This window comes from Charadrius vociferus, unplaced genomic scaffold, assembly GCF_000708025.1.
Source record: "Charadrius vociferus isolate BGI_N301 unplaced genomic scaffold, ASM70802v2 scaffold702, whole genome shotgun sequence".
Taxonomy (NCBI): Eukaryota; Metazoa; Chordata; class Aves; order Charadriiformes; family Charadriidae; genus Charadrius; species Charadrius vociferus.
Window position 1 is genome coordinate 122,955 of NW_009647433.1, and position 11,214 is coordinate 134,168.

At 44.1% G+C, this 11,214-nt stretch overlaps 3 protein-coding genes across 4 annotated transcripts in view; 1 reads left to right on the forward strand and 2 right to left on the reverse strand.

The window, feature by feature from the left end:
- Window positions 1-1,398: 1,398 nt before the first annotated feature.
- On the reverse strand, window positions 1,399-4,057 carry LOC104282488 (kelch-like protein 24). The gene is made up of 3 exons (XM_009880581.1): window positions 3,079-4,057; window positions 1,931-2,342; window positions 1,399-1,711 (listed from the first exon to the last, which is right to left on the reverse strand). The coding sequence occupies exons 1-3, from the start codon at window positions 4,055-4,057 to the stop codon at window positions 1,399-1,401; spliced, it is 1,704 nt and encodes a 567-aa protein (XP_009878883.1).
- Window positions 2,049-11,021, reverse strand: LSM7 (LSM7 homolog, U6 small nuclear RNA associated (S. cerevisiae)). 2 transcript variants are annotated; one of them, XR_717891.1, is made up of 5 exons: window positions 10,977-11,021; window positions 10,552-10,642; window positions 8,407-8,478; window positions 6,994-7,198; window positions 2,049-2,342 (listed from the first exon to the last, which is right to left on the reverse strand). XR_717891.1 is itself a non-coding variant. In XM_009880580.1 (4 exons), the coding sequence occupies exons 1-4, from the start codon at window positions 11,019-11,021 to the stop codon at window positions 7,056-7,058; spliced, it is 351 nt and encodes a 116-aa protein (XP_009878882.1). In that variant the 3' UTR covers window positions 6,578-7,055. The 2 variants fall into 2 exon arrangements, 1 of the variants encoding a protein (XP_009878882.1); XM_009880580.1 differs by lacking the exon at window positions 2,049-2,342 and having other exon boundaries at window positions 6,578-7,198.
- Window positions 11,022-11,082: 61 nt separating this feature from the next.
- Window positions 11,083-11,214, forward strand: part of SPPL2B (signal peptide peptidase like 2B) — a 37,674-nt gene continuing 37,542 nt past the window's right edge. Inside the window, exon 1 of the mRNA XM_009880610.1 lies at window positions 11,083-11,188. Within this exon, the coding sequence (XP_009878912.1) occupies window positions 11,083-11,188 (106 nt within the window). The remainder of the gene's footprint in view (window positions 11,189-11,214) is intronic.

Below are 11,214 nucleotides of genomic sequence, written 5' to 3' on the forward strand. Positions count from 1 at the left end.
CCACCAAGGACAATGCTTTCTTTTAAAGCCCCAAATGATCCATGAGAATCTCAGCTTTTAAAAGATTCATATAGCCTTCAGGACACAAGAGTACAACTGGCCATCGGACTCAAAGAACAGACCCAACCTGCCAGCCCCATCACATGGGAAGCACCCACTGTGCTCTCAGCTCATGGAGCTGGCAATGCCACCACCTGGCTGGAGGCTGATAGATGGACTAGAGCCAAGGAGTGGAAGCCAGCCTGGATTGAGAGGGCACCACATCTACAGGCCTGGATAGACTATCTCCTGCCATCCTGACATAGTTCTCACAGTGGTAGGGTTGGCTTTTAGCCAACACCTCTCGGTTTTAAGGCCTCTCCCATTCTCCAGAGATGATAATCATTCAGTTCAAGAACATTTTCCTTTCAACATCACTGTGTCACATCAAAGAACAAATTCTGCTAACACAGATGACAGTAATGCTTGTAGTGCAACCTCCTAGGTCAATGCTGTTGCGCTCTCCCCTTCTTGTGCAGTCAAGCAGACTCATGTGGCAGCTGTTCTCTCAGCTCCTCCATCCTTGGGAGGCCTGAGCACCCTTGGAGATCTATCCCCTACTGCTGTACTAAGTCCACAGTCCTGCCCATCAAACCTTCTTCCTTGTACGGTCTTTAACTAAGGCTATGTGCAGGTCCCTGCTCCTTGCCCCCTCATTTCAGTGCTTTGGGATGGTGATTTTTATTCTGGGTCTGTACAACAAAGAACCCAAAGGGCACTAAGGAAACTGAAGCAAGACTCTAAGTGCCCCAGGTGGCAAACGGTTATCTCATACCTGAATGCATAAATCCAGAATAGCCTCCCTGCTTCTGTGGTGCTCTCCAGCCTGGAATAAAGGTAATTTTAACCACAATTACGTAACCTGGGAAACTTGCTTATTTCAGGCTAAAATGATGCAAACACTGGGTTGACTACAGTGGCTGTTTGTGGAGTGGGTTTTTTTGGCTCTGTCCTACAGCTCTGAGAGCTCACATATCCTGCTGAAGATTCCCTTGACACACACTTGATTTATTATTTTACTCCTACAATATTTTCTAACACTGATGCATAACTTTCCAGTCTCTCCCAGCTGTTCAAAGAACACAGAGCCACAGATGTTAAAGGTCAGAGCAGCTCTTTATTTACCATTAACCCTGGCCATTATTTCCAATAATGACCTGCAACCTTTGTGTAAACACCAAGGTTTCACTGGCTTTTGCTTCAAGTTCATTTGCCAGGTAGAAAAAAAGACAAAGTTATGAAGGAACAGGTCTATTTTCAAAATTTAAAAAAAATCACAGACCAAATGACACAATCTAACTCCCATCAGTTGCAAAGCACACAACTTTTTCTTTCTGCTTACTCTGGATCTGGCATTGCTCATGCCCATGTATCAGATCTTCGCACAGAAACACACCCATGAATAGGAAGGGGGCAAGGGAGTTTGTTATCTATGACCTGGCACATATCAATGTAGGGATCAAAGAGGATTACAACAGGGAGGGCACTGTTCCCCTTCCTCTGTCCAAGGAGATAAATTCGTCCATTCACAGTGCTGCATCCCATGAAGAACTTTTGGGTCAAGCATTCCTCATCCACCTGGGTCCACTCATCGGTCTCCACATCAAATCGAAAAGCTCCCCCTCCTATGGTGTACAGAGCACCGTTCAGTGATGTGATGCAGAGGTCATACCTGGGAGGGAAGAAACCCTTGATGAGAATCAATAGAAAGATCTGGCTGCTGAAATATTCAGTGTGACCCTGGTCCTTATATCAAGAGTCCTACTTAAACAGAGAATCACAGAAGTGCTGGTGTGACAGGACTTCTGGATTTCTCCAGTCCAACTTCTTGGAGAAGGACCGACACTAGATCCGCTCTTCTCCTGCCAGGCCCCAAAAGATTATTTCTTACCTTGGAAGCGGGGAGAATGAGATGACATCCCAGCTGTCCGTCTCTGTGTTCAGCCTTTGCACTCCATCATACACATGTCCATTTTCATCCAGGCCACAGACCACATAGATCCTGGTTCCCACACTGACTGCATCTCCTCTCTCCACAGGTTGAGCCATAGGACTCATGCTTTCCCACTCTGATTCCATCAAAGCCATGCGCTCCACTGCTGGGATTATCCCTTCATCTGTGCTCCCTCCAAGTACATACAGGTAGAGCCCTACACCTACTGCACAATGGCTATTGCGGGACTTCTTCATGGCGGGCCCTTCCAGCCACCTATTGTCCAAGCAATTGTAAATAAGCACCCAATCCACGCTATACCACACAAACTCATCCCGGAAATATCCACCTGTCACAAAAAGGAAGCTCCCTGGAAAGACAGCAGAGAAATGTATCAGTTACATGAAGGCTGAAAATTGCTCCTGAGAACTAGGGTTCTCATTTCTCCCTGGGCTGTACCGATGAGGTCCAAGATGAGCAGAGAAATTACTGCTCCTTTTATCAGTTTGCAGTATTTTATTCCTCATCTGCACAGACATACTGGGCCCACAAGATGCAGTAAGTCCTTCCAAGTCTACTCCCACTCTTGAACAAAATCATGGCAATACTGGTTGGAAAGAACCTCTGAGGATCTCATGTCCAAATTCCCCCTTGAAATGGGACTACCACCAACACTAAATAAGGGAAGCCATGGCATTGAGTAGTCTTGAAAGTCTTCAAGCATGAAGATTTTGCAACATCCACGGGTAAGTTTAACTTACTGGCAACTATAAATCAGAAGTCACCATCTGCCACAACCACCATGAAAGAGAAGGCCAAAAAAATATGCTGCCTAAAGTGAAGTCATTAGACTCACTCCAAATAAAGCAAATATAAGGAGTTCAGTATTTTCTGCTATATTAAAAAGAAATATTCAGCCTTGTCTAACATTCTCCTAGGACTAAGCAAAACAAAACAATTCTTCGAATGAATATGAACGAAGACAAATATGAATGAGGTTTTAGCAACGCTGAACAATGCAGTTTTACAGGAGAAGCAGATGAACTCCCTGCATTTGGTTTCAACTTCTGTTTGCATTTGCTCAGCCCCACTTCTCTGTAAGTTACCTACTGCTGCCACTGCATATTGGGTGAGGTTCCTGCGCTGAAGTGGAGAACAAGCCTGCCAGGCCCTTGTTTTAGGTTGAAAGAGAAATAGTTCTTGCTGTTCCTTGTCATGCTTTCCTCCCAGAACATACAAGGTGTCATAGCTCCGACCAGCATAACGACCCAGTTCCGTATTTTGCCAGCTTAGTGGAGAACAGCTGTCTAACTTCTTTATTAGTCTGGAAAAGGTGTCTGTCTCTCCAGGACGCTTGCTGCGTTTCACCAAGATATCGAGGAAGGACAAACTCAAAAAAGTGACCCTGACTTTGCCCACCAAATCTAGAAAGTCTTCCTCTCTCGTTGCTGGGTTCTCCATTATCCACCTCATAATACTGTCAAAAACCACATCTTCTCGCGAAACGAAGAGGTCATCGCTTTTTAGAAGCTGCACCAGCACTTCTTTGGGTAGTGTCTTAAATTCTTCCTGGCACATCACATCTCCCCAGTGAGTGAGAGCCACATTCATAGCAGACGTGTACAACTCTACAAAGGCAAATTGCTGTGAGTAGGTCATCAGGCCCAGGCAGTTGGAAACATGCAGTTCTCTCTCCAGAAATTTCTCACACAACAGTTTCACCCTGTCAAACTGGAAAAAATCAGCTGTTTCCAGCAAGCTGGTCACATTTTCTTGACCTATAAGCACTTGGGCTGTGCGAGTGAACTCAAGTAGTGCCTGAAAAGGCACTGCATCAATCCCTCTGATCACTATGTGGTGTTCAGAGCTCTCTCTTGCCCCCCCAAAAAACATGGCTTCAAAATAACGACTGTGTACTGAAAGTACGCTACGGCTGACCTGAAAGAGTCTCTCTCCAACTTCAAGAATTGTGTCTGCAATGATTTCTGTCTGAGGTCCCAGCTCCTCTGCTTCTCGTGCAGGCTCCATGCTTGTTGACTGCCAGGTGGTTAAAATTAACTCAGCTCTTATATACCCTTTACTCATGTGAGGTCTGTGGAAACATTATCCCCCTAGCTAGGATAAATACAAGATAAGCCAATCCTGTCCTAAAAATAGAGTATGATTTCTACCCTCCTGCTTTGCTTTTCAGTCTTTCCTACTGCTTTCAGAGCAGCAATATCAGGAGAGCTGTAAAAAAGCAGATTTAATTGGCATCTACCTTAGCCAGGTAAGACCACAGCAAATTAGTAGAGCTGTTAGCCAAGCAAAGAGCCTGGACTACAAGGAGGAAAGAGGAGAAACAACCAAAACCTTCCTAAGCACTGACTAATTATCAAGAAGTTGTAGAATAACATTGAACCCATTTGGAAAAAAGTACCCTTTACAATACTTTTCACTTCTGCAAATCAAAAACATAGGAAAGCTTGAGACGTCCTGGGAAAAAACACCAACTTCCTCAAAGCCATATGCTTCATCAGTTCAATTTAATATCACATTCCAGATTGCTTCCTGTATTTTGTATATATATTTAACTTTGTACTTTAGTAAGAGATGGGGGGAAGGAATGAGCCTCCACATTCAAACCCAAATGACTGTCACATAGTATGTGACATATATGTGACAAATGTGTCATTCGTCCTCGATCTCAATACACTAAATAAATAGCCACAGCACAAGCAATAGCTCACTGATTCCACACTGAATTTTTCCAAAGTGTTTAGATCAAGCTGTTAAGCAGAGAGATTTGGATAGTGACCTTGAACTAGTGCCCCTAATCCCAACAAGCCCATCCCAGCTAGACTCAGTCCCATTTCTCAGTGGAGTTCAGCAAGCAGAGTAGTGCTATCTGGATCAAGAACACCATTTTTCCCCTGGAGGTTCCCTCCTGCATCTGTGGAAGAGGCTTCTGCAAAACTGCTGTTACAAATGGTTTTAGAGAGTGTCACATTTAGGAATGAATCCAATAGAAAAGCATATACGCATTTAAAATTCAGCTATCATTTTCATATTCTTATTTTCAGGTACTTGACTCCCAAATATAACCCAGAAGTCTGCACTGCAGAGAAGGACAACCACGTATCTTGCAATGAAGACTGAGCAACCTATTAACTGAGCAGGAAATGCTGGAAACAAGCCCCTCTCCAGAGTTTATGCACTTGACACATGACCTCAGGCAGATCTCTCTGTACCCTCTCCATCTAGAGTCTGGAATCCATTCGAGAGCTTCAACAGGTCTGTTTCTGACACTACACTCAGAAAACGAGAGTGCAGAGATGGGTCAGCATGTTATTGGTATCAACAACCAGCAATCTCTCTCCTGCCTAAGGGACAGTTCAAGACTCTACTCAGGCTGATGTCGAGCAAATTCTGCTACAAACACTCTAAATAAGCAGTCGCTTTTGAATTGTGCAATTGCATGAAGAACAAGTTTTGTAGTGTTTCAAAATATTATGTTGGAAGAAGCATGGCTCTACAGACAGCTCTGTGAAGCACTCAAAGAATGAACCCCTAGGAGATTAAAATCCAGAAGCACTCAAGTTTACACAGGCAATATGCCACAAAAGACAACTGGTCCCTAGTTTCATAGCCTCCTGGAAAAGTCAGATATGCTGAACTGGAATTTATTTGCTTCAAGTTCCCATCCATTTCCATTCTATGATTTCAGAGCCAACCCAGGAACTGAATGGGAGCACGGTGCTGTTGCCAAAATGAACGGCCAATACAACCTGTCCTTGGCACATCTTCTTGACAACCTCTAGGAAGAAGACTGCTGCTGCCACCAAAACAATTTATTCTGCCACAGCCTTTTCACAAAGGGCCCTCAGGAAAAGCAGGTGGCAGAAGCAGGTTACATACATGGGCACAGATCCTCTACCATACAGTCTCTAAAATGCCTAACAGAAATGAACAAGTACTCAGAAAAAGGACCAGATGCTCTCATTTCTCATCAGTTTCCTGTCTTAGAGCGGAGCATGGCCTCTGATCCGGTCCCTCCTGATTTTGCTGTGTTTACGCACCTCATGAACAAATTTCATTTAGATTTACAACTGCAGATAACTGCAATGTCAGCTGTAGAGCACTTTTTCAGACTAAAAACCAGACGTTTAGGAACACATTAATTTGTATTTATTCACTCAAAACTCCTCAAATCTTGCTATTTCTGCAGTATAAAAGAAATGAAAATGTTTACTTACAAATCAAGTTATAATAAGCAGAACCACAAGTGGACAGCTACAATATAAAAAAATATACAGTATTTCCAGGTACTGCCCACAATTGAACATTAGGATCTTAAATATTCTTCCCCTAAAATTCCAAGTATCGAACAGATACACCCATAAGGTTCATGTCACTCAGCCAAGAATCATCCTAGAAGTTAGTCCAGTCCTTCTGTAGAAATGCAGGAGCCTTCTGATACACAGATCACAGCCCACAAGATCTGGAACAAGTGCTAGAAAAGATCTTCTTAGCTACATCGCTTGTAAAGGTGATGACAAGGTACTATCCAAGGAAGCCATTTTCCTGCATGCTCTGGAGCAAGCAGGCAAAAGAGACTGAACTCAACAGCAGGAAGATGTACAACACAATGCTTCCCAGCTGAGTACTGACATCTAAGACGAAGTGAAACGTTCTACTGTACTTAGGCTTTAGATTAAATACATTTTTAATGTATTTAAAAGTGTAAATAATATAACCAATATTCAGGGCATTCTTTACTAGTTTTATGTGGTTGTTTCAAATCTCACAAGATCAAGAGGGTCTCAGACAATTCCATGGCAGTATACTCTCTCCTGTCAGCTCTAAACAATGTAATTACACATTTATTTGGGGAAAGAAAAATAAAAATCAGAACTTACTTCTTACACACCATGCCCCACCCTCTTATCATTTATGGAAAGCCACAAAAATAAAAGTTGACCATTCTTTCACACTAACAAATACACATACAAACTCCTCCCCCAAAACAGGAAGCTTCTCACACACTGAGTTTTCTCCGATGATTTGCACCCTTGACGTCTTCAGAAACAATCCAAAGAAAGCATTAGACATCTTGCTGCTGAATGAAAGGATTTGGAATAGCTTCCATTCCATCCTGTGGACAAATAAGAACCACAGAGGTCCCTCTGCAGACCACAAGTCCCAGCTGACGCGTATCTTCTGTTAATTTGTATTGATCATCTGGATCTGAAAAGTAGAGCACCACAGTTACAATGGCAACGTAAGGAAAAGAAACCAAATTCCATCAACTTCGAAAGGCACACATACTATTTTTTTTTCCAGGCATCTCTGCATTGATATATTGAACACATCGACTATAAAAGTAATGCAGCAGTAATATCTGATGTCTTCAGAACATTACTGATTTACTAATTTTCAAAGCAGCACATACCACAGTAAGGAATAAAGAACTTCACTTTGTATGCAAAGCAAAACATCTTTCAAAGAATTCAAAGGCCCTTTCATTCATCTAACCAAAAGCATGCATATAAGTGATTAAAAATGCTCCTAATCCCATTTCAAATGCCATTATAGATAAACACTTTGTGATCAATGCAAATCAGAAAGAGACCCTGACTTCAGAATGCACTAAGTACAGAATGCACTGGTCCATTCCCAGACCACGCCAAACAAGGCTGTGGATGGGGACTGACAAACATTTAGCACAGCAATAGCTAATTCTACCCTCCTTGAGATGCCAATATATTCAATAAAAATGAACTACATTCATCTTTTAAAACTCCAATCTAAAAGCAAAATTAAAGCTTCAGACAATTACTTTTAAGCAGGCAAGAGAATACTCTTCAAAGATGCTGTCCTATCATATGATAAATTATTTTTTCAGAGGTGAAAAAGGGAAATGGGAGTCCTTATTCTGGCACGGGAAAAAGAAACAAATAGAAAGAAAAAAACCCTACAGCTCTATTAGCTCTAAGCAGCTATAGAAGGCTTTCGTTCCACAGAAATACAAATATTGCATTTACAGGAGAGTTTAAGACAGTAAGATAATAGTTCTTATTGAGATGGTTTTCCTGCTTTGAGCAAACCAGCAACCCTCCAGCAGTATAAACAAAGGCAAAGGCAATGGCCTTATCTGAAGAGAGACACATTACTTTATTCAAGCTTTAGAGCACAAGAGTGCCAAATGAGTTATAGAGGAGCTCAAGCAAGGACTACCAAGAATGTTCTACCACAGGGAGTGTGCTTAACCTAACTTCTGTTATCTTATCCCTTTGCTTACAACTTAGTTATCATGAACATGTCTCAGTTTGGATGATGTCAACCTGCATTTTCTGGGTATTCACTCGCTGAGCTGTAAGATTTCTGTTAAGAAAATTATTCTTGGGGGAAAAAAAAGAACAAAACAAGCTTCACACAAATAGCATATTACTTACCTCGCATATACTCAATGGTACCATCAAGCACAAGGTTCAGAAGAGGGTCAAATCCTTTCAAGACACCACTCGCTATTGAAGACCACACACAAAACAATGATTAGACACCAAACCAGGTATACAGCAACACAAGACTGCGTGAAGGACAAATTCAGTTCCCCAGCTCTGATCCCTCCTTCAAGCAAGGCTATCAAGCAAATGATATCAGAGGTAATGATGTGTGGAGAACAGCTGCCCTCTTTATCAAAGTGCAAACGCACAAGAACCCAGTTTGTGCTGTGCCAACTGAAACCTACAGGTTTTTCAACCAATTCTTCAAAATGCTCTTCAAGACACTAACTTTTTTTTCTCCAGCAAATTTCAGGGTCATTTTAAGAATACTTCAGCATAACAAATCAATGCAAGTCACACCACAAAAAAAAACAAACCCAAACAAATACCCTTAGCAAAGGGGTATAGCAAAAAATGAGACAAGACTGTAATATTTTGAAGTGTTTTCTTCAGAAAACCCATCTTCCAGGTACGCTCCTGGAATATAATCTCTTTAGCATAAGCACTGCATTCATAGGAATGCACTGTAGACAGACAAGCACTTTGTCCTGAAAAAGAACATGATTTGTTGATGACTAAATAAATCACAGAACTACATAGAATGGTCTCCCAGTTTGAAAAATACTTGTTGATTATCAGCATCACTATCATTGCTAACATCCCAAATCAGAGAAGGGACTTATACAATCCCAGGTGTCATACAAAGATCGTAAGGGAATTTAGCATGTTTGGTTTGTTGGGGTTTTTTTGAGAAGAAAATCTAAATCACTAGATCCATTGGAATTGCCAACTGCCCAAAAACAACCACCACCACCCCAACCACACCAAAACTCTACTCTGCCCTGGTGAGACCGCATCTGGAGTACTGTGTCCAGTTCTGGGCTCCCCAGTTCAAGAAAGACAGGGAACTGCTGGAGAGGGTCCAGCAAAGGGCAACAAAGATGATTAGAGGACTGGAGCACCTTTCTTATGAGGAAAGGCTGAGGGACTTGGGTCTCTTTAGTCTAGAGAAAAGAAGATTGAGGGGGGATCTTATTAATACATACAAATACTTAATGGGAGGATGCCAGGGGGATGGGAGTAGTCTTTTTTCAGTGGCGTCCAGTGATAGGACGAGGGGTAATGGGCATAAACTTGAACATAGGAAGTTCCATCTTAACATGAGAAGGAACTTCTTTACTTTGAGGGTAGTGGAGCACTGGAACAGGCTGCCCAGAGAGGTGGTGGAGTCTCCCACTCTGGAGACATTCAAAACCCGCCTGGACGCTGTCCTGTGTAACGTGCTGTATGTGACCCTGCTCTGGCAGGAGGGTTGGACTAGATGATCTCCAGAGGTCCCTTCCAACCCTAACAATTCTGTGAATTCTGTGAATTCTGTGAAAACCCACACTTATCAAGAAGAAGTCCAAGTAACTTCCAAAACCTCATAAGCACCAAGTGCCAGTACAGATTTAAAAGATATTTTTAAAAGCAAAGCGAGTGTGCTTTGCAAAAGCTTCTGCCGAGCATCTCCCATGCAGCATGCTGTTAACTCTCACAGAAGCGGTCCGCAGTTGGCACTACCAGCCACATGGGGATGGAGAGCTGCAAGCACCGCAAGGAGCACCTCAGGGGGGAAGTAATGGCACGAGGAGCCTCGAAAGTAATGGAAAGACATGGTGAAGTGTACTGAAACAATCTATGAACTCCAAGTGTATTTAGTATGTTAATCAATGAAAGGGATGACAGGTGTATTAATCATAACACCCGTACATGTTTTTTACACCCTCGCAATGAGAAAAAACAGCCAAAAGAAATAAGACAGTTGAAGACAACTAATAAAAGAAGCTGAAAGAAAGGTGCACAGAGGAAACATAAAGACAATATTGCAGCCAGGGGATTAACGGCAAAGTTAAGGGAGAAAAGCTAAACACCGGTAACAGCAGAGAGTAACCAATGGAAGCACCCGCTGCCCTTCCTTGAAGGAAAGCGGCGGCACCACGCAGCGGACAGAGGCCGGCAAGCGAAGAGCGGGGCAACACGTCAAAAGGCCGAGTGAGCTTCGTGCTGCAGAGGCACAGGCCTCACCGCCGGCCGGGACCCGGCGCCGCTCACCTTCCCTCCCGCCTTGGAACTTCACTCGGATTGTTTTGTCGATGTACTTGGAGAGGTCCAAAATGCTCTCCTTCTTCTTCTTCTCCTTATCCTAGAGCGGAGGAGCGAGGGCACTCAAATTAAACAAAACACTCCCCTGCCTCGTTCCCCCCCACACCCCCCCAGCGCGCACACACTTCGTAACGCTCTTTTTCACAACGCTGCTCGTCAGGCGGCTACGGAGAACGCCCGGAGGCAGAGCTCCACGCGCGGGAAGAGAGAGAGCTGACGGGCGGGACCACGCAGCACCGCCACGGCACCAGCTGCCATAACGCTCTCCGCCCTCCCCTTGGCGGCCACGATCGGGGAGGGGAGGACAGGCCAGGCCAGGCCCTAGTCGCCTCCTCAGGCGAAGGCACGCGCCCCCCCGAAACCCCGCTCCTCACCGCCATCTTGCTCGCGCCACCACCACCTCCGCCGCTTCTCGCCATTTCATTCGCCGCTGCCAGAAGTGACGTTTGTACCTCGACGAAGGCCATTAGCGGCTCACGGATGGGAGAGAGGGCGGAACTTCCGGGGCGGTCTGCCGGATACCCGGTGCGGAAGGGCCTGATCCGGCCCGTTCGGAAACAAAGCGGGCGGCAGCGCAGCGGGACCGGTATGGCGATACGGCAGGGGGGGCGG

What these genes read in the sequence shown, in the direction of transcription:
- LSM7 (XM_009880580.1), bottom strand. Translation starts at nt 11,021, where the DNA reads ATGGCGAGAAGCGGCGGAGGTGGTGGTGGCGCGAGCAAGATGGCG. An exon ending in GTGGCGCGAGCAAGATGGCG is followed by an intron (nt 10,643 to 10,976) that starts GTGAGGAGCGGG and finishes CCTCCGCTCTAG; the next exon opens with GATAAGGAGAAGAAGAAGAA. An exon ending in GTTCCAAGGCGGGAGGGAAG is followed by an intron (nt 8,479 to 10,551) that starts GTGAGCGGCGCC and finishes GGTCTTCAATAG; the next exon opens with CGAGTGGTGTCTTGAAAGGA.
- LOC104282488 (XM_009880581.1), bottom strand. Translation starts at nt 4,057, where the DNA reads ATGAGTAAAGGGTATATAAGAGCTGAGTTAATTTTAACCACCTGGCAG. An exon ending in ATATGCAGTGGCAGCAGTAG is followed by an intron (nt 2,343 to 3,078) that starts GTAACTTACAGA and finishes CTGTCTTTCCAG; the next exon opens with GGAGCTTCCTTTTTGTGACA. An exon ending in TCATTCTCCCCGCTTCCAAG is followed by an intron (nt 1,712 to 1,930) that starts GTAAGAAATAAT and finishes CTTCCCTCCCAG; the next exon opens with GTATGACCTCTGCATCACAT.